This window comes from Notothenia rossii, assembly GCF_949606895.1.
Source record: "Notothenia rossii genome assembly, chromosome: 2".
Classification (NCBI taxonomy): Eukaryota; Metazoa; Chordata; class Actinopteri; order Perciformes; family Nototheniidae; genus Notothenia; species Notothenia rossii.
This window is the reverse complement of record NC_136904.1, coordinates 50,820,614-50,843,366: the sequence shown is the minus strand read 5'-3', so window position 1 is coordinate 50,843,366 and position 22,753 is coordinate 50,820,614. Positions and strand designations below refer to the sequence as shown.

At 44.3% G+C, this 22,753-nt stretch overlaps 2 protein-coding genes across 4 annotated transcripts in view; both read right to left on the bottom strand.

Moving 5' to 3' along the window:
• Window positions 1–246: 246 nt before the first annotated feature.
• The window catches only part of mex3b (mex-3 RNA binding family member B), a 38,006-nt gene continuing 15,499 nt past the window's right edge, over window positions 247–22,753 (bottom strand). Inside the window, exons 2-4 of one of the 3 annotated variants that reach the window (XM_079663557.1) lie at window positions 5,015–5,061; window positions 4,615–4,934; window positions 247–2,919 (exon numbers count right to left, since the gene is read on the bottom strand). In XM_079663557.1, the coding sequence (XP_079519683.1) occupies window positions 1,532–2,919; window positions 4,615–4,834 (1,608 nt within the window). In that variant the 5' untranslated portion in view covers window positions 4,835–4,934; window positions 5,015–5,061 and the 3' untranslated portion in view covers window positions 247–1,531. Of the gene's footprint in view, window positions 2,920–4,614; window positions 5,231–22,753 lie in introns of those variants that run through there. The other 2 variants (XM_079663556.1, XM_079663555.1) reach the window with 2 other exon arrangements.
• On the bottom strand, window positions 18,508–21,541 carry LOC307030310 (protein FAM200A-like). Its single transcript, XM_079666650.1, has 2 exons — window positions 19,307–21,541; window positions 18,508–18,675 (listed from the first exon to the last, which is right to left on the bottom strand). The coding sequence occupies exon 1, from the start codon at window positions 21,194–21,196 to the stop codon at window positions 19,310–19,312; it is 1,887 nt and encodes a 628-aa protein (XP_079522776.1). The 5' UTR covers window positions 21,197–21,541; the 3' UTR covers window positions 18,508–18,675; window positions 19,307–19,309.

Sequence of the window (22,753 nt, the reverse complement as noted above, 5' to 3'; positions counted from 1 at the left end):
CCATCACTACATGAAGCAACAGATTACAGGCTGTGTAAGAATAGGTCACGCAGCACTTCTAATTAGTGATAAGGCCGGGTCCCCCCCCGTCTGACCAGCACAGCCTACACTCAATAATTAGGCCACTGTGATAATCCCCCTGCCTCCGAGCCACTGTTAGGAAGCGGAGAGGTCAAATGTTCACAAAACTCTTACACCTAAACAATCCTCAGCAGCAGAACAGCAGGAAGAACGGGAGACGCCACGTCAAGGTACCATCTTTATTGGACTTATATAGAAATACTTAAAAAAAACATGAAGTAGCACCATTACTTAAAAGTCTTACTTTTTATCATGTATAACTTTAAATGTCAGAAAAATAAAACTCTTGATACATTTTCAAATCTTGTCTCAGCAAATATAATATTAGTATTTGACCATGAGGTTAAAGGCCCTTTATCATAAAATAAAATATACTTTGTTCTTAAACTTTGCTCCATAAAGTACATTTACGCTCAAGTAACTTCACCACATATGCATAAACAAGTGGTAAATAAATGTATTAAAATAGAAATACTAAAACTATAGTGGTGCAACAGAAGCCTGTAATTCCCACTGGAATCTAATTCATACAAATTTTAGAAAGCATAAACGGTTTCTTTTTGTTCAACTTACTAAGTATTGTACATTTCAATGTTTCATAATAATATAGAATAAAATATGCTTTATATTACTGAATAAAAAATATGCTGGGTGAAGCAGATTTAAGAGAAATGTTTTTGCTGAACCTATAAAAACTCCATCCCAACAGAATACTGTCAAATGCAAAAAAGACATTGTGTGGACCGGACTTCCTCCCACAGTCGTGTGATATTAAAATAATACAGTGATCAATGCCATAAGGCCATACTAAAAAATAAACAATATTTTAACCCAGCTACAAAAAGTTCACTGAACTTAAATCAAAAATATCTGTAAACATCTTTGCAATAAGAAATATAATCTTTCAAGTCAAAAAAGAATAAAATACTTCAATCTGTATTAACGTCATTTAAAACTCAACTGGAAATTGATTCTGTACATATATGTAGGATATGTTGTTGCTGTCCCTCACGTGGTTATGACCTCCAGCTACAGTATCTGTGTGGGTCAATAGTCCTGTTTTGCTGGAAGCCCCCCATGTTTCCCAGCCACAGCCCCCCCTTGTTACAGTCGATTGGCTAACCGGAGGGCTCAGCCGGCCTACAGTCTACAGTTTGACCCACGTACCTTCACCCTGAACCAATTGTCTTTTCACTTCATAAATATTGCGTACAATTAACAAGAACTATTGATTACTATGCTGTAATATTTAAAACATGCACTTCGATGTTGTAAATATTTCCCAAAGCTACAGTATTTTATTAACAACTGAGACGGTGTCCCTTCTCCTGTATACTGCAGCTTACATCTGGATATCTATGTACACTATCCTATCTGATGATGGGCCGTCCCATTAAAGCAGTATGAGAAGTCTGTTTCACTGTAGCCTGTCCCGAGGGCCAAAGAGTTCTTATGAAAATATACGTATAGCCTGAGTGACGCCGGTGTGGCAGACAGGGCATTTTGGCTCGTTCCTCTCACAGATACGATTGGCACATTCCATACAGAAGAGGTTGTGCCCACAGGGGACCAGGGCGGCGATGACCTCGCTCTCGAAGCACACCGAGCAGTCGCGGCTGCCTTTTCGGCTGGTGCCAGAGGAGGTGGAGGAGGAGGAGGAGGAGGTGGAGGAGGCCGAGGAGTCGCAGGAGACCCCGGGCAGGTGGGGGCCCGGCAGGGTGGCCACAGAATTGGAATAACCAGGGAAACTGAGAGGGCCCCCGCCGGGGTCACTGCGCACCCTCCTGGCTAACGGGTGCTCACCGGGGCCCCCGCTGAGGCTATGGAGGGGGGGGGAGAGTCTGGGCTGGGGGGTGCAACCGTTAATCCTTCTCTGACTCACCATGATCCCATTGGCATTAGAGGAGGAGTTGACGGGGAATATGGCTGAGGTGGAGGTGGGGGAGCTGCCTCCAGGGGAGGAGGGGGTCCTGCGGCTCTCGTACTGGGACCACAGGAGGCCCGGGATGGTGGGCGCAGAGTCAAACCCTGAAGACGAGTCAAAAGTCAGATCAGTGCAGTCCGGCGAGATCACGTCGCTCCCGTAAACAAAGCCGTTGCCGTTAGTGTTGATGTTGTTGTTATTGTTGTTGCCGTTGTTGTTGTTGGTGTAGCTGAGGGCAGGGCTGGGGGGGCTGTAGTCGGCCATTCGGGAGCTGTTGTAGTAGGAGTCTGTGGAGGCGCTGCCCAGGGAGGAGGACGAGTCGTTGCGGTAGTTGGAGAAGGGCTTACGCACCGAGGAGGGGGTCACCCCGGCGCCTGGTTTGGACCACACGGTGGGGTGCCCGTGCAGATCGAAACCTACATCTGTACCGTTGGCGTGGAAGTCATTTTCATCCTGCACCTCGATGAGGCCTCCAGTCCTCATGGCGATGTGCGCTTCGATCTCCTCCCGGGCTCGGTCCACGTTCTCCGGCATCCCCGTCACCTCGAACACCGGCTCTTTGTCCCGGCTGGGGGTCACGATGTAGGTGTGGGTCTGCTGCTGGATGCGCTTGATGGTGGCCCCTTTGGGACCTACAACTAGTCCCACCACACGGTAAGGCACCCGCACCTGGATGGTGGTCTGTCCGGGCAGGTTAGGCGGTCCTGGCACTGGGGTCCCAGTCCCGGTGGGGCTGGTGTTTTTGTTCCTGGAGGCTCGGATCATGGAGAAGTGCTCCGCGGCTGAGATGATCTCCCTCCTGGCCATGGCCACATCCTCCCTCCGGCCCGTCACCACAAACACGGGCTCCTCCCCTCGCACGGGGGTCTTTATGTAGGTGTTGGTCTTGGCTCGCAACGCTTTGATCTTGCAACCTGAGGAATGGAAAAAAACAGGAGAGTCAGGGCAGGCTCCAAAATAATAAAAGCTCAGAATATGTCATGTGTTAAACCATTACTTATGGTGTATTTGAAACAGCTGCTGGGTGTTTGTTATTGTTTCTCAAAAGGCCAGTGGCCTCAGAAATGGGGTGAAACCGCCCTTTTGGAGAAGAACACATTCAAACCACATGCTGCACTAACAAAAACATACAGCGGGACAAAAATAACTCTCACTTCTGGTTCTGTGGTGATCCCTGTTTGTTTACTACAATACAGTCAGCTTCTACATCAGCTGCTGCTGCTGCTGCACTCTACATGCTTTTTATACACTAACATTATGGACACAGAGGAAAGCTTCTTAATCGCTTATCCTGGCAGTGACTATGATGCACTAAAGTAGCATTACAACACCCCCGAGCACATTAACACATCTCTTTATGATAAAAAAAAGGGCCCGCAGCCTTAGAAGAATGACATAATTAGTAGAGCAGCCAGCTGAGTGGGACAGTGATGTAACTAGTAAACCCACCTCACTCTCTACACAGTTAAATCAATGACAGAAAGTGTGTTAGTGGCAAACTGTGGGTCAAATGAGGATAGGGTCTCTTTGATGGAAGTCTTAAATTAATCCCAGAGGTCACGGTTAATCTGCTGCTTAATTTCCCATTTAGAACCTGATAACCTGACAAAGAGGGTGGCTGGCAGAAGATCTGATGCAAATACATCTTCTTTACAAATGTCCCACAGTAGTCGTTTTAAAGTGGAGGGTGGGGGTTTGTGGTTCCTTTGTTTTTCTGGGAACAACAACAGCAACAGCAGTGCAGGGAGGGGGGAAGATTCCGCATATGTAACTGAGCACCAGTACCGCCCTACAGCTGGAGACTGAGCCCGGGCTGCTGCCTGTGGCAAGGTAACATCGTGACAGTGGTCCTAAACTGTACAGGTCATTATCAGAATAAAAGAAGAGCAACTATGATGAGTCTACTAACAAAGAACACATCTGGAGAGCCAGTGTTCCATCCGAGCTCACATGTCCTTATTTAACAGATAATATTAAAATTGGCAGTGACAATTGCTGAAAACGTTTTGCAAGTCGCCTCTGTCATATCATTTTGACAAGAGAGATACAGTACATTACTTTCCTCACAACCCAACTTCATTCATTTTTGTTATAAATTGTATTTTTTTTAACATGACTACAAAAGCAGACGCAACATTAAATAAATAGTATTTAGTATTTAATCAGAGTTATTTAAGTCTATTTTATCATTCGGCATTCATAAAATATCCCAATATGCTCCTATATTAGTTATATGATCACTTCTCTGAGTAGGTGTCTGCTGCACGCTGCCGCCCACAGCTGTGTATTTATAGAGGAGGAACGGTGTGTGACTAATCGGCGAGACACAGACAAAAGTTCCCGTTTAACTGAACTGTTTACCGCCAGGTAGACAAAAACTACTCCGAATTCACAAGTGGTATCCAGACAATGAGATATGATATAATAAAAAGCTGGTTAAGTGCCTGTGCAGACAAGCGAGGCTATGTTAGGAGACTACATGCACTGATCCATGGTGTATTCTGGACCCCCACATTGGATCAGAGCTCGGGACGTGCTCATACCTGAAGTGTGCTCAGCAGCAAAACATGACACATAGCACAACTGTTTAGAAAAAGAGAAACACACACCCTGTCTGCCAACAATCTCAGCCACATGCTCGGAGCTGGGAACCGGGACGCATTCGGTCATGTTGATGCTCTTCTTCCGGGGCTCCTGGTTGTCGTACAGCGGGTTGTCGTCGTTGTCCAAGCCGAGCAGGGAGAGCTGATCCAGGGCGATCTGCAGAGCTCTCTGGTCGTCCAGTGCATCCCCCTGGACGCCGCTGTCTGCGAACAGCGAGCTGGGCATCTCTGCGGCTCTGCAGCGTTGCGGGATCCGGAGGATAAAGAAGGAGTGATCCGGGGAGAAGGCAGGAGTGGGGAGGAGGGAGAGGCACCGAACCCGGTTACTGAAGACAGGTCAAATCAGTAGGACTAAGATGGGGGGGGGGGGGGGAACAGTGCAAGGAGGTACAACAAAAACACCCACCCCTTTTGAATTCCCGAAAGCAACTGGATGTCCCGAGCCGGGCTGTGCTGTTGCAAGGAAAGAAGAAGAAGAAAATGTTTTATTCCAGAGCCGGCGGTGCAGATAGTAACAATATTCCTCCCTGACAAAGGGCCCCTCCCCGGCTGGCTTCCCTCAGGTCCTCTGTTGCTTCTGTCTGAGTCCAGGACAGCCAGACGGAGAGATGTGCGGGTGACGTCACCGCCTGGGCAGGGGCGATGCGGTGCTGCGAGCTAATTTGCATATCAGGGGTCTGATTGGCTGGGCGGGCATACGTGGGTGGGGTTGGGATAGATGACGCCCCTCTCTTTGTTCTCAATCTCTCTCTTTGTTTCTCGCTCCTATCTGCTCCTTACTCAGTAACTTCTATATTTTTTAATTGGCATAAAATGCACACTACTTACACAAACACAAGTCAAATAAAGTACATACAAACTATTATTTATTTTACAAATGAATAGATATTTTGTATGGACATACAATCTGTAAACTTTCTATATTAAGGTTGTTTTTGCAAACATAAAGAACATTGTTGTTATCAGCTTTATACCTCAAGACTTTTTAACTGAGGACACATTTTAAATGTCTGCTTCATAAAAAGACACATTACTTCTGTTTGGGATTGCAGAGAAGCCTATGTGTGGGATTTGTGTTGACAAAATCACTACTAGTCAGTTTAGAATAGGATTACTTGACTCAATAACTAAAAACTAATTATATAGAAAACTAGATTGACGAGAACCTACTCTAGGGGGGGGGGGGGGGGGCGTTGCAGGGTTTGGCCAACACAAAGGGGATTTCAAGCCAATTGAAAACCGTTGAGAACAGAAGCACTTTGCTTTGTCACCTCACTCCTGGGGCTCAATACTAATGCTAATGAGGAACCGCTCAGGAACTGGAGGAGGTGATGGGATGGGACCCTCTTGTTAATATTTGACACCTCAACCTCCCTACCATCCCCCTAACAATTCCTATCGACCATCAATCTATACAATTCTATATAGGCAGGGTTTCCCATCCCCTTTTAAATCCTCGACCAGAAATAGAAACACATTTGATACAATTTGGACAGATGCAGACAAATGTTTTCAGTACAAATTGTTACAGAGTGACTCCCCAATCTATTTTGTTTTTAAAAGCTTCATTCTGGTAAAAAAAAAAGGCATTGAAATGTGTAACCTTATCATATAAAATATTAAATTAAGGTTGAAATGCTTCAAAATATTCTCCACCCTGCTAAATCCCTTGCTGCCCTTTGCAGGGGTCCCAACTACTGATTTAAAAGACAATAACCTTGTGATATATAAATTCGTTCCATGTGGAAATGTAACTCCCCGACTCCACAAGTTAATATGTAGGAGGTGGTTTTTATCACAAAATTAGTTGACAAAACAGTCTCACTGCCTGTAGTTCTAGAGCTTTCTTTCATATCACATAATCTTAATTAAGCCATTTCCTAAACTAATGTAGATGATCACTGTCCATTAGTCCTGGGATTGTTCGTTTTCAATAACTTGTCAATGTTTGGCTTCAAAGTAGAGGTTCATATTTTGATGTGGTAGCTTTTGACCATTTGATTAAAGGAATTTAATCTAAACCAGAAATGTAAACTCCTTCCATTTAGCTGGAAGGCCTCCTGGAACCCGCTGAGAACCACTGAAGATGTCCCATTTATTATTGTTATTTTGAATTATTCTTCTCTTTGGAAAATGAAAAATTACCCCATCTCAGCCCTAAATCCATTAAATGTAGAATCACATGATATGTAGCTGTGGTATTTAGCCATGCTATAGTCACTTGTTCAGCCCTTGTCAAGCATAGCTGCCTTCCAAGCAGTTGACCGGGTCTTTTCGGGAGGCAGTAGTTCAGTCTGTATGGGACAAGCCGGCTAGCCGAAAGCTGGTTAGAGTCCCAATCATATCAAAAATAATACAGAGTTCATACTGGTAGCTGAAGAGTTGCCAGTTAACCCCTTCACCCCCTGGGCACTATCGAGGTGTCCGTGAGCAAGACAAAATCCGTTGGCACCTCTCCATAACAGAAATGCATGTATGTATTCAGACCTAATGCATGTAGGTCCTGTTTATTTATTGTGCTGTTTATAATAACAGCGTGAACAACTGAATTCTCCCTTGGAGATAAATAAAGGGTCTTCATCGTCTTCTTTTGCTGTGGGCTGTACCTGACCTTATCACTGTATTCCTGCCTCTGTTCCCGCGTAGAGAAATAACAGAAAGCAACAATTCTTGCTGCTTAGTTCTCCTACATACCATACTCCCATACTATACTGTTTTTTTCCCTACCAAAGCTATGTCTGCCCGATGAAATAAAGTGCCAGTGAATTGAATAAGAAGCCTGGTGTGGTGAAGTCGCCTGCAGAGTGTCCCACTGCTCTCCCTAAGCCCAGACAGACGACCAGCGCTGCTGATATGTGTTGTCTGGTATTAGGCGTCAGCCAGCTGCTTGGAGGCGATTACCCGGCCGTATGCCTTTTAATGAGAGGAAGAAAAGCTTACCCAGAGAGCAGCAGTGACAGACAGGGCTTAGTGGTTCCTCTGCCTGTCCCTGCTGCAGGCTGCAGACACTGGGTCATGGTGCACAGCAGGTCACAGGACACACACCAGACTGCCCGCACACATGCATGCATACTTCATAAACTTGCTGCAACATTTGAATACATGTTTTCCTTTTATGGACTCTTTAAAGCTGCAGTAGTTAAGTGGATGAGCTTATTAGCCTCATTTGATTGTTTATGTCCTGTGGTCAGCAAACTCCTCTCATTAACCTTTACTTCCTACAGCAGTTGAAGCAATGATAAAGCCCCTGAAAGCTATCTGCCCAACACCAAGAGAGCTAATCATCTCTAACGCAGAACTCTGTATGTTTTAAGCTTGTTTTCCTGGCATCAATTGGAAACTACACTGTTTTTAATTGAAAAATGTTTCAAGATTTATTTATATAAATACATGTATAAATTCAGTCATCATAATCTTTTCAAGTTGTTCATTTTGTAGTTTCTTGACTATGAGCTAAGTCAACTAGCTGCTACAGCTTATAATAAAACTGTACATGGAGAACCGCAGTGACGCGTCCTAAAACCCGGAAGTAAGTTAGCATTTTTACCACGTCCGGCTGCTTCGACAAAAAGCAATGCAATTTCTCCATAGGATTTTGGAAAATAGCTCGAAATTAGGTCTGTGTTTGACACAAATTGAAGAGACGGATCACGTTTTGTTCTAAGACATTAAATACATCAGCAGTGACCCCGCTGGTGATTTTTGAAGAGTTTACGTATCTGAAAAACGATGGTTGTTAACAAGTGGCTGAATAGGACTATAAGTTGTCCAGGCCGTTTTACGTCATTACACCGAACACGTAAACACTCCTCTAAGTTTGTTTGCCCTGTTCTGCTTTAAAGCAAGTACCTGCCTCCTGCAGACTGTTCAAACAAACGCTTCAACTCGTACCATTTAGAATCTGTTCGTTTGAATATGGATCTTAAGTTGGCGAGACGTTGAAGCAGCGACCCTGCTGTAGTTTGTTTATAGCATAACGTTAGCATTTTGCTTCTGGCGATTAGATTTGTGATTCGAAAATTATAAAAGTAGGGTAGACATGTGGATATTATCCGGCTGAACAAAACGTGATCCTTCCCTTAAATGTGTGTCAACCACAGCAACACACTCTCACTCCATAAACGTCCAGGAGCGACGCTTGGTCAGGGTCCCCGAGGCGTGCAGTTGTGACGCTCCTAGGCTCCTTCAGCTTCATAAAGGGACGCAAATAGCTTTCAACTGATTGCAATGTATTCCCATCTGCGGCGGGATTTGACGCTCATGGAAGCACGGCATTCGTTTGTGTCGGCTGCCCTTAAAGGCAATGTGAGCGTCCATTCCCATTGGATAACGGAGAATTGTACACCCGGAAGTAAGTATTCCCCTTACTGTTGATTGATTTTACAGTGATATCTGCACTACTCCTCGACTAAAAAACACCAGATTATCCTTGTTAATTACACAACACTGATTGGTTTAAATTGTGTGCAATGCTTTTGTATTTTTCCCCTTCGATTCGGAGAAACAAATATTTTTTCGGAGTAAAGGATGGCAGAAGACACTACACTACCCAGAATCCCCAGCTATCGTTTAGGACTACACCATGTGCTCTGTTTGACAAGCCCCGTGATTAGTTGTCAAGCTCTGTGATTGGTTGAACTCCAACTGCATTCCAATGGCTGGTGTCTATGTCACTTGATCTTCAAATTTCACCCTGCAGAAGAAAAAAACCATGGCCGAACTTCGTTTTATCCTCGGTGGAAAATGTCTATTTTAAAGTTAGTTTAGCAATTAAAATGTGTTTTTGAAATATGACACACACACACACACACACACACACACACACACACACACACACACACACACACACACACACACACACACACACACACACACACACACACACACACACACACACACACACACACACACACACACACACACACACACACACACACACACACACACACACACACACACACACACACACACACACACACACACACACACACACACACACACACACACACACACACACACACACACACACACACACACACACACACACACACACACACACACACACACACACACACACACACACACACACACACACAATGGGCTCAGAACAGTCTCATAATACACACATGCACACAGAAGGATTCACACTTGTATTTCCGGATCCACACTTGTGTTTTTCAATGCACACACAAATATGTTCCGTTTCATATACATATAAATAAAATCAAAATACTGAAAAAGGTTTTACATATGTATTTTTGATCCACACATATTTGTTTTCCGTTTAAATCCCCTGAACCTGCAAACACAAACCGCTTTCTGTGCACGGATCGCTGTGCATTCGTGTGTGGGTTTTTTGAGACTCCCCTGACGCTCACCCGATTCGTACTTGTAATTTTTCCTATCTATAGCCAATCAGATGTTTCCTCAATTCTAAGCCAATCACATGAGCGCGCCCCCACGAGGGTATTTCTTGCGTTCATGACGTAGCGCTTCATGTACGCATTTTGTGCAGTCCGGAGCTGACAGGTCCATGGAGCCTGCCTGCAGGCGCTAATCTCAGGACACCACTCTCAGTACATTGCCACTTTCCGAACAGGAAATGCACGCAAATACAAGCCTTTATATTATTAAGGTACAGCGCCACTTTCCAAACCATTGATGAATATAAATATTATATATGTGTGTACGCAAAAACGGCAGGCAAAACCGTTTTAAATGTGTGTTTCCTGTATGGCGAATGCAGGTGCTTTATTTATGTCTGTATGAAGTTGTTGTGAGTGTGGAGGGAGCAGCTACAGGTTAGCTTAGCCTAATCGATCAGTGCACTACGAAGCCAGTGCTAGACAGTGAACTGTCAACGGGGGGGTGCCCCGCCGGTCATTATCGGCCGATATTCACTAAATAGTTTGATCGGTGCTCTCTATGGCCGATCAGGAGAGCTGGATCTGATCGATATGGACATAAACGCGAGTGAAGTATAACCGGACGCGAGAGAGAGATCAGATCAGCTGCTGAGTCTGACGGAGACAAGCAGCTCTGCATTATCACCTGAAGATCCGCCCTCTGTTTAGCGAGCTGACCGGACTGCGCAAAATGCGTATATGAAGCGATACGTCATGAACGCAATAAATCCTAGTGTTACCTTTTTACTAACGGTATCTCGGCACCGAAACCGTAGTTTCGAATACACACCGGTGGTTTCTGACTTGGGCTCGTTGTGAGCCGGGTAACCAGCTACCCAGACATTTCGAGGGGAAAAAGGATGGAAACGAGGCGTTCGGGTGCCGTGGGAAGAACCTCCGTTTATTCACGTTCTTCAGCTATATTGACACTGTATTGCATACATACAGACTATACTATTCCTTTTCTGACCACTTTCTCTATACTTTCGTCTCTCTCTCCATAACTCCGCACTTCGCCTTGGCCATCACGTTTTACACACACAGAGACTCCAAAATCCACAACCCCCTTGCGGCTGCTACTCTTAAAGTGACAGGCCAAGCCTGTAACACTACCCTTGTGGGGGCACGCTCATGTGATTGGCTTAGACTGGAGGAGACATCTGATTGGCTATACAGTAGATGAGAGAAATTACAAGTACGAATCGGGTGAGCGTCAGGGGAGTCTCAAAAAACCTACACACGAATGCACAGCGATCCGTGCACAGAAAGCGGTTTGTGTTTGCAGGTTCAGAGGATTTAAACGGAAAACAAATATGTGTGGATCAAAAATACATATGTAAAACCTTTTTCTATGTTTGGATTTTATTTTACATGTATATGAAACGGAACACATTTGTGTGTGCATTGAAAAACACAAGTGTGGATCCGGAAATACAAGTGTGAATCCTTTTGCGGATCATGAAATACAAATGTGAATCCTTTTGCGGATCATGAAATACAAGTTTGAATCCTTCTGTGTGCATGTGTGTATATGAGACTGTTCTGAGCCCATACACAGACACACATACATACACACACACACGCACACACACACTCATACACACTAGGGGTTTCACCAACTAATCGACTAGTCGACTAGTCGACTACCTTTACCACTAGTCGGCGCTGTAGGCCCTAGTCGACTAGTCGTGGAAAAAAATGGAGGTAAACGAGGTGCTGCAAAATGCTACAAAACACGTCCGACATTCTTATGCATGGCAGTACTTCAACGAAGATGTAACCAACTCCACAGTGAAGTGTCAGTTGTGTACAGCTGTACTGAAGTACAATACAAATGCATCTGCTATGCGCAACCATCTGAAGATGAAACACCCGCTGCCGACAGCTAGCACTAGCAGTAATGCTAGCACCAGTGAGCAACGGAGGCAAACGAACAGCAAGAAAACACGGGTCAACAGTGATGCGGATGATGAGCTACGGGATTACTGCCAGCGGACACCGCATATCCCCACAATGGATAATCCACTGGAGTGGGTGGGCAGAAAACGTGCACCGCTTCCCCCGCTTTCGAGGAGCTACCTGGCTATTCCAGCCACAAGCACCCCGAGTGAGAGGGTTTTTTCCCTGGCAGGCAACACTGTCACCCGAAAGCGGTCAAGCCTCCTTCCCTCACATGTCGATGCGTTGGTGTTCAAACCAAAAATATGGAAAGGTGGACGTTATCGTGGAGGACAGCGAATAAAGTGTTGCGCAATGCGCTGTTGCGCACTGGATTTACATGGCATTTATGTAAACAAGAGTTTTTTGCTGTCGATTTTGGTGAGTTCCCAGTGTTTGTTATTTACTCAGCCATGTAACACAAATTAAAATGCAGTGTTTAATGTTACTGTATGAGTTCCAATAGAAAATACAGTTGTAAACCTCTCTTTGTGTGTCTCTATTATGACGTAACGACTAGTCGACTACTATTTTGAAAAACTAGTCGACTAGTAAATATTGGTAGTTGTGAAACCCCTAATACACACACACACACACACACACACGCACACACGCGCACACAGGCACACAGAACACACAAACACACAAGGTGTCCCTTTTGTTTAATGTTGATGAACAAGCTGCTGGTTTGTGATCCAGATTCAAGGTTAGACAAAGGAAAATGGGGATACTTTGGTTTGAGTTTGTTGTATTTGTACATCTCTGGATACTATCATCGAAGTGAAAGTGATTCTGTTTTGATCAGGGGAATCATTCGGTGTGTATTGGTATTAATTATCCCGCCGCTAATCAACACATTTCAAAAATGAAGAAGAAACAAAAAGCCTTTAAGGAGTTGAAGCTGAAAAGACAGGACCTGTTACTGAGGATGTCTTCAGGTTGAAATTGTATTTTGTTAAGTAAATAATTCAGGCACATAACAGATGACGTAGGAAGGGTTTATAATGTCCTCTCCTTGTTGACAGCTGTAGAATTAAAGGAAACCAAAACGGATAATAGCTCATCTCTTTCTTTTTTCTTATACTGCTAGAAGTTAGTTCTGAAGGAATAAAAAAAGTTTTTATTCCATCTACATGCTTCTTTTCATGTGTTTGAAGCAGAAATGGTGCAGGCTATGTGCTGGGATATGCAGGTATGGATGCAGCATGTCTGCCTTCTCTTTTCTGCCTCCTCCCATTTCCCTCTTCTCATATCCCTCTCTCCCCCATCTGCTTCTTACAAGCATCGTTCCTTTCTCCCTCCCTGCTCCCTCACTTGGTCTTCCCTTACATCTCTGTATCTCCTCCCTCCCTCCCTTCCTCGCTCTGACACCACTGAACTGAAGTGGCACTGCTTCCCTGCGCTGTGATTGGCTGCCTGCAGACGCTGGCTGAGCCAAGCGGCATGACAGCTGGAGCCGCCGGCCCACAATGCACCACATCTCACTGTTCACCCCCCCCTCCTCCATCCCCACTATCCCCTCCCCCTCCTCCTTGCCTCGACAGCCAGCCACAAGCCAGCTCTTTGCCCCCCCCCCCCCTTCTCTATAATATTCATTAATTTGCTGACCAGCCCATGGTAGCATGTGGTCTTTCAAAAGTAAGAGAGGGGATATCATGATGTCACAACCCAATGCTAAACCTCTCAGGGGCGAGGTGAGATGTGATGGTATGGGTCATAAAAAGTATACATTTGACATGACATTTTTTTTTTTTAACAATATGTTTATTGATCTTTCTTAATCTTCACAAGCTCAGTAATGACTTAGCAGATACATGACAAAAGACAAAAACCAAAACAGCTGACTTTCCAGACACACATAGGAGGTTACAGGAGAATCACATTTATGATTTCATCATTTATTATGCTAACAGGAGATTCAGAAGGTCCCCCTCACCGCTATCTGATAAATCAGGCCCAAGGAAATGTTAGTAAGGCGGCCAGAGTTTTTTGAACTGGTCAGATTTGACACGTAGAACACTTGTAAGATATTCCCGGGTAACCAACTCAAATATGATTTTGTGCCTGCCTTTGAGAGATGGGACCTCATCTTTAATCCATTTTAGTAATCTATTTTCCCTAGCAGAGAAAGCAAGGACATTATAATCTTTACTAGCAGCAGTAGTTAGTGTTTTGAATGGCAGTCCTACAATCAAAGACAGCGGGTCCATATGTAAATGTCGGTGAAAAATCGCCCCCATTTCATCTTATATTTCAGACCAATATTTCCGCAGGGACCAGGAAATGGGTCAGGATTAGGGGATATACATCCTGTGTATATCTCTAAACTGTATTGCTTTTTTCCCCAACCTTTTAACGTGAATACAATATTTTTTTATTGTGAGCCTTTACTTTCGCTAATTTTCATGATCCTTAACCAAAGGGATAAAGAACTAACCAATATTTTGTTTATTTTTAACAACCATCCCAATCTTTCAATTATAAATCATAATATTTGCTTACACTTTTAATTGGCCACCTTTTGCATATTCCAAAAAGGGTGAGGTGTCCCGCTTTGTGTCGCACTGCACAGCATTTTAATAAGTTGTCCAGCGTTCCACAAGTTGAGACGATGTCCCTCATTTGATTGACAGTCAAGACTTTGCTTTTATTCAATGGCTGTTTAGAAAGCAAGAGCGGGCTATCACTATAATCTGTGTCAGATGTCAATCAATCAACAAATAAATGTATTTACTTATGGGTGTAGTTGGTGGAGGGCTATTCAGAGAGTTTTTGTGATATTTGAGTTTTTTTCCCCATCACTGATGGAGGTGGATATGGTTTGAAGCGACTCTACATGCAAGACTCACAAGAAGCGCCAGGCTCATACACAAATTTCAATCTATGAATACATTCCTCCTGAAATCAAAAGAGGATTACCAAACGGACAAGGCAAAGCAGCTGAAATAATGAATATTTACCACGCAGTGCAAAACATTCATAGGTCAGCAGCCTGTGGTAGTAAGCTAGCTCCAGTCACTTGTAAATAAATAACAGGTGGAGGATTGTCTGTTGGAATACAATTCCATTCAAACCAAATATATTTAAGTCCTTAGCTGCATGGTTTATGCAAACAAACCTATAGTTAAGTATTGTTAAGCTAATATAGTTTCAATAGAAATTGTTATTTATGGTTATATGGACATTATCTGAATCTGAACTACCTCTTTGCAACGCAGAAATGTCCCACAACGGCCCGTCCACACAGCGGCATGCGTTGGCGCTTCACCATTCACTTTGAATGGGGTGACGTCTTTTTTTGCCGAACCGCATTGTGGGAAGTGACACGGAGCGTTGCTGGCGTGGCTCGCTGCAAAAGTTGAGCAATCTTCAACTTTTGACGCCTTGGCAGAAGCGTCAGCCAATCGAATCATATGCCAGTACAATAGGGTGACCATGTTAAATGTTGTACAATTATGTGCGCCCTTGCTCATTGTGTCCTGCAGAGGGCAATGTTGTCTGCAGTGCGTCCAGGACGTGACGTCACTGACTATACCTTGCACTACATGTGGCCTCTACCTTATCCGTTTAGATGTTGTTTGGATCGAGAGATGAGCGGCAGCACAACCGCATCTCTCCTACCACGATAAATAAATATGCCTAATGAAGGCTAAAGGAAGCTGTCTTCTACTGAGTTCTATTAAATCTCCACCGCAACGCACTTCGCATAACAGGTTATGGGCCCAGGAATGCCAGTCTAGAGCAACAAGGTAACAGAAGAACGAGCTGTTAGCCAAGAGAAGCTACTAGTGGGACCTGGATGAAGACGGCGCTGAGAGACTCCCGCGTAAACTGAAGACACAGTGTTTCTACAAGCCGCAACCCAATGTTTGGAGATAAGTGAACTGTATAAAGAGAAGACGTGTTAACGTGGATGCAACGTAAAAAATGGCCGGAGCAGGAACATCCCAGCAGATTTTATTCGATGGAACAGAAGATAAGTATGATCTGTGGGAGACGAGATTCCTTAGCCGTTTGCACATTTTGAAGCTAAAAGACACTATTTTGCGAGTGCCCACGGGTGAAGCTGCATTAGCTGCAGATGGAGGAAAAAATGAAGACTGTTATGCACAGTTAGTGAATGCCCTGGATGATAAGAGCCTGTCATTGATAAGACATGATGCCGCCGAGGATGGAAGGAAAGCCCCAAAATTATTGAGGGAGCACTATTCAGGAAAAAGCCAGCCAAGGATTCTAAACCTGTATACATCATTGACCACCATACAAATGGCAGACAATGAAACTGTTACTGATTACATGATAAGGGCTGAGAATATAATTGCAGCTCTACGTGATGCAGGAGAGAACATGAATGATGGGCTGCTTGTAGCCACCATTTTGAATGGACTGCCAGATTCATTCAGGCCACTGGCTGTCCATGTAACACAGAACGAGGATGATGTTACATTTAAAGACTTCAAGAGAAGACTGAGGATCTATGAAGAATCTGAGAAGATGAGGACGACTGGATCTATGGACAGTGTGATGAAGACTAACACAAGGCAAAGTAGACAAGGCACCAAGACACACAGGAAGAATGGAGAAGCCACTCTGACTTCAGTGACTTGTTACAAGTGTGGAGAAAAAGGACACATTAGAAGCAAGTGCACCCAGAAAGTGTGGTGCAGTCACTGCAAGAGCAACACACACACAGAGTCCCTGTGCAGGAAAAAGGGAAAAGAAGACGGAGCCAGGAAGGTTGCAGAGGAAGAAGAGGAGGACAACGGCGACGAGGATCATTGCTTCATGGCCAAGCAGGCAAACAGCGAGAGGCCATCAGCCAACGTAAAGAAGAAGGGCATCATGGTGGACGCCGGAGCGACATCCCACATAGTGAATGATATCGCCAAGTTCAAGAGCTTTGACAACACATTCCAGCCCGACACCCATTCAATCGAGCTGGCGGATGGGACCAAATGCAGCGGGATGGCGCAACGCAGAGGGACAGCGCTGATCTATCTGCTAGACAACGATGGACGTCAGCAGAGAGCACAGCTGCATGAGGCACTGTATATGCCGACATATCCACATGATATCTTCTCAGTGGCAAGAGCAACAAATGGAGGAGCGACAGTCACTTTCAAGAAGGGGGACAGCCACATGATCACCAAGAGTGGTAACAACCGGTTTGACTTCCATGAAAGTGGTAATCGGTTTTACTTGCCAACTGTTCAGAAAAATGTTGATAAATGTAGTGTGTGCCACGACATGCAAACTTGGCATGACATTTTGGGACATTGCAATTATGAGGATGTACAAAAGTTACTGGGTGTGGTAAAAGGCATGGAGATAAGAGGCAGTGCAGTCAGGCCAGCACAGCTGTATGAAATTTGTACAAAAGGAAAATTCACCCAGACAAGGAATAGGGAGCCAGACAGAAAGGCTACAGAACCTTACAGCTGGTCCACACTGATTTAGCCGGTCCCATGAGAACCCCAAGCTTAGAAGGGCACAAATATGCACAGTCTTTTACGGACGACTATTCGGGTGCCATAACTGTTTATTTTCTCAAATCCAAAAGTGATGCAATACATGCCACAGAGAGGTTCTTGGCAGACTCAGCACCTTATGGAAAAGTAAAATGTTTACGTTCAGACAACGGTGGCGAATTTACTAATAGAGAATTCAAATCACTGTTAACCAAAAATAGGATTAGACATGAGACATCTGCACCCTATTTACCTCACCAAAACGGCACAGCAGAGAGAGGTTGGCGAACCCTCTATGAAATGGGCAGGTGTATGCTGTTAGACAGTAAGTTGCCAGACACACTGTGGAATTATGCTGTACAGACGGCAGCCTATGTAAGAAACGGGTGTTACAGTAATCGCACAAAGAAAACACCTTATGAGATGCTCACAGGCAAGAAGCCAGACATGTCCAAACTTCAGAAATTTGGATCTGTGTGTTTTGCCTACACACAAGAGAAGGGGAAGTTAGATTCCAGATGTGAGCAGGGCATTTTTATTGGATATGATAAGAACAGTCCAGCTTATCTTGTGTACTGTCCAGACACAGATAAGGTCCAAAAACACAGGTTGGTGAAATTCACAAACAAGACAGCCAAAGAGAAAGAAACACAGACACCTGAGTCACACATTGAATGTCAGGACAAAGAGGTACACCCAAGGGCCCTTGACAATGAGGAAAATGTTGATGAAAGAATGGGAAATGCATCAGGTCAAAGTGTTCAAGGTGATGTTTCTGTGGCTGAATGTGAACAGCCAGGCACTGAGAGTGAGGCTAGAAAGAACCCACCTAGAGCTAGGAGAAAGCCAATGCACTTACAGGATTATGAGACTGAGGATACAGTAGACCAGGGTTCCCCAATTATATTTACCAAAGGGCCAATTTCTTTCAAGCATGACAAGCTAAGGGCCAAAATGCTATGTGTCACTAAAAGTTGTTTTACACTATGTGCAGATGTTACCTCTATTATAATTGTTGTAGTAGTGGCAGTAGTAATTAAACAAACCCTGTGTTGAGAGTAAAGGAAAAATGCATCCTTGAAACAAAATTAGACCGAAATCAAACATTTATTAACAATAATAATAAATAAATGCTTTAACAAATACAAATGATTTTGCTGTGGTCTGATGGGGCATAACAATAAAACAAAAATAAAAAACAACAGAGTGAACTCTGATCAAATAGTCAGACAGGTCCACATCCAATTCAGCAAACACTGTAACACACACACACACACACACACACACACACACACACACACACACACACACACACACACACACACACACACACACACACACACACACACACACACACACACACACACACACACACACACACACACACACACACACACACACACACACACACACACACACACACACACACACACACACACACACACACACACACACACACACACACACACACACACACACACACACACACACACACACACACACACACAGGGAAAGACAGGAAGACAGAGAGAGAGTTTCAGTTAGTTACTTTTATAATGTCGTACCAAATTCACCACATTATCAGTTTTAAGTACCAAATAATATCAGGCTGTAAATAACAAATAGCATTGTTTTTTTTTTAATATATTATGTTAATGTTGTATTCAATTTAACCAGTTTGTGGGCTGTTGTTAAAAGCCCTGCATTATCCAAGGTTTTTTATCTATCATATTAATAATTTGTTTTTAATTACGCTGCGTAGCATTTTATTTAGGAAATGAATGTACATATAAAATATAACTATAAAATGGTTATTTTTGTCTTAATAATTATTATACCACAATAGAATTGACAAATTGCAAAAATAAATTGATGTTGTTCACTCACCAATCAGTGAGAGAAGTGAGAGCGGCGGGATGAGGCAACCTGTCTGATGTTGGGCTTGTATTCTGTTGTGGCAATCCTGAGGCACTGTCCAAGATGTGCACTGGAGAGTCTGTTCCTGTCCTGGCTTTTGATAGCATTCATTGAAGAAAATCCTGATTCGCAGATGTATGTTGAGGGGAACATTGTGAGTAGGAACATAGCAATAGCTCTGGTGTTTTTGAAACGAGCTTGGGGAACCATGTTGATCCAAAAGTCACACACTGGTGCATCCTTGTGTTGAGCTTTCAGCAACTCAGAGCTTCCCATCTCTAAGACCTCCATCTGAAGAGCTCCCTCTTCTATGGAAGGCACCAGCCTTTTGGCCTCTCCAGTCCACTGCCCGTCTGCTGACACAGAGAACGGCTGTCTGAGGAAGAGGAGGATGTCACGTGAGATTTTAGGGGAGCTTTCAAATCGCTCCTTGAAGTTTTCTGCCAGTTTTGACACAAAATCCTTCATTACTGGATCTTCCGGCATTTCATTCTTCTCGCAGTGCTCACGCAGACGTGGAAAGTGCAGCTTCCTCCCATGAATATCTCTCTCCAAAAGGTGCAGCTTTGACCGAAAAGCTTCAACCGTCTCGTACATCTCAGCAACAGTGTGGTTCTTGCCTTGCAGCTGCAGGTTAAGGTGATTTAGATGAGACATGATGTCACACAAAAAATGAACATCTGCTATCACCTTGGTGTCAGTTAAAAAGCTCAAAAACTCATGGGCTTTTTGGCCCTGCAGGCTTGATAAGAACGACACCAGTTCATCACGCAGGTCGCACACCCTCTCCAACACACGGCCCTTGCTCAGCCAGCGAACATCGTTGTGTAGTAAGAGATCCTTGTGTTCAGAGGACATTTCCTCTAGCAACGATCTAAAAAGGCGATGCTGCAGACTAGAGCTCTCACGCACAAAGTTAACCAGTCTCGTCACAGTATCCATCGTTTCTTTCATTTTTCCACACAGTTTTGCGCACAACACTGATTTGTGAATGATGCAGTGAAATGTCAGAAGCGCCGGGTTAACGGCGGAAAGCCTGCTTACCAAGCCTTTGTGCTTTCCAACCATCGACGGAGCCCCGTCGGTTAGAACAGAGACGATTTGACTCACATTCAAACCATTCTTTTCGAAGAACTGTGTCAGCTCGTGGAAGATTATTTCCCCGGTTGTGTGCCCGGGCAGAGTAAGCAAACACAGCAGCTCTTCCCGGAATATCTTCCCATCAAAAAATCGTACGAACACAGACAGCTGTTCCATGTCGGTTCGGTCACAGGAGGAGTCTATGGCTAAGGATATAGCCTCTGTTTTCTTCAAATCCGTGAGTAGACTGGAAAAACACTCCTCCGCTAAAACCTCTACTCTTCTGGTTGCCGTGTTAGCCGACAGCGGCACCTGCTTTAATAGCTCTACAACCTTTTTTTGTTGTTTTTCATCATGATTTAAAACTTCATGAGCCATGTCTATCGCACACCGTTTAATTAACTCAGCATCAGCAAACGGCTTCTTGGCTCTAGCAAGCGTCCAAGAGACGTGCAATGAGGCAGCTGTTGCGCTCTCTTGTGCCGATGTTGTTTTCGACATTGTGGAAACAGAGTGCTTGTATGATGCAAGCAAACCTGCTATCTTTTGTGTGCGCTGGTCGGATTTCTCTGGATAGTTAGCATTAAAACTGGCAGCATGAATAGAGGTGAAGTGCCGCTTCAGGTTGTCTGATTTGATTACAGCTACATTCTGCATGCAAATCAAACAAGTCGGTTTAGCATTGACGTGGTCCGGTAAAAAAAAACAATACTTCTCAGTCCAGTCAGTTTTGAACTGACGGTTCTCCTGGTCTACCTTCCTCTTCTTTGCGAATTCCATCCTGGGTTTGAGTTATCCACGGCCCGTTAGTGTCATGTTGGTCAATCGCTGGGTTGGGATGACAGGCGGCTAGCTGGCGAGCTATTGTTTATATGTGTTTGCCGCTATTCCAGGTGGTGACGAGTAAGTCAAGCGCGCGAAGCACGTCTTGCATATGCACGCGATAAGGTCATGGGTCAGGTTTACGAGTGTCGACGGAGGTCAAAATAAAGCGAAACCGCGGACATTTTATTTTATGTTTTTATGTTATAACAAGTGAATGCCAGTAGATCAGCGCGGGCCATGCTATTGCCTCTCGCGGGCCGGATCTGGCCCGCGGGCCGCTAATTGGGGTTGGCTGCAGTAGACCAACTGGTAACATGTGTAGACTCTTGTTATAGAGCAGTTTGTGACATACCACAAAATTACAAGGAGGACATAGGGTCAACCAAGTCACAGCAGTGGATCAATGCAATGAATGACGAGATGCAGTCACTAGAACAGAATGACACATTCAAGTTCACCCAGTTGCCTCTAGGCAAAAAGGCAGTGGGGGGTAGGTGGGTCTATACTCTCAAGTGTGATACTGATGGGTCAGACAAGTATAAGGCAAGATTTGTTGCAAAAGTTTACAGCCAAAAACAAGGCATTGACTATGAGGAAACTTTCTCACCTACAGCTGACATGACAACTGTTAGAGTTGTCATGCAAAAGGCAGTGCAGGAAGATTTAGTTTTACACCAAATGGATGTGAAAACTGCATACCTGCATGCACCCATTGATTGTGAGGTCTATTTGGAACAACCTGAAGGTTATGAGAAAAAGTCAAAAACTGGAGAAAAGTTAGTATGCGAATTACAGAAGTCCCTATATGGTCTAAAGCAGTCAGGCAGAAACTGGAATGCTCTGTTACATGCATATCTCACTGAAAATGGTTTTGAACAAAATCCTGCTGATCACTGTCAATACACAAGGGAAAAACAAAACTAAAAAGTGATTCTGATTGTATGGGTTGATGATCTGATGACAAAACCAGCCACTAAGCTACAACTGAAAAAGTTTGCTCAGTATTTGTTTGGCACTTAAAGTGCAAGAAATGCATATATGTGCCATTGTATTTTTGTTGTTTATTTTGTATTGAAGGCCAAATGGGGAGAATATTTCTTTTGTTTGTATTCTGTTATGAAAATGTACCACAATAAGCTAGGATCGAGTGGGGGTGTTAAATGTTGTACAATTATGTGCGCCCTTGCTCATTGTGTCCTGCAGAGGGCAATGTTGTCTGCAGTGCGTCCAGGACGTGACGTCACTGACTATACCTTGCACTACGTGTGGCCTCTACCTTATCCGTTCAGATGTTGTTTGGATCGAGAGCTGAGCGGCAGCACAACCGCATCTCTCCTACCACGATAAATAAATATGCCTAATGAAGGCTAAAGGAAGCTGTCTTCTACTGAGTTCTATTAAATCTCCACCGCAACGCACTCCGCCTAACAGACCAGACGTCCCCGTTTTCCGGGGACAGTCCCCGTTTGTATTGGCCTGTCCCCGGTTGAAACTGTCCCCGGAAATGTCCCC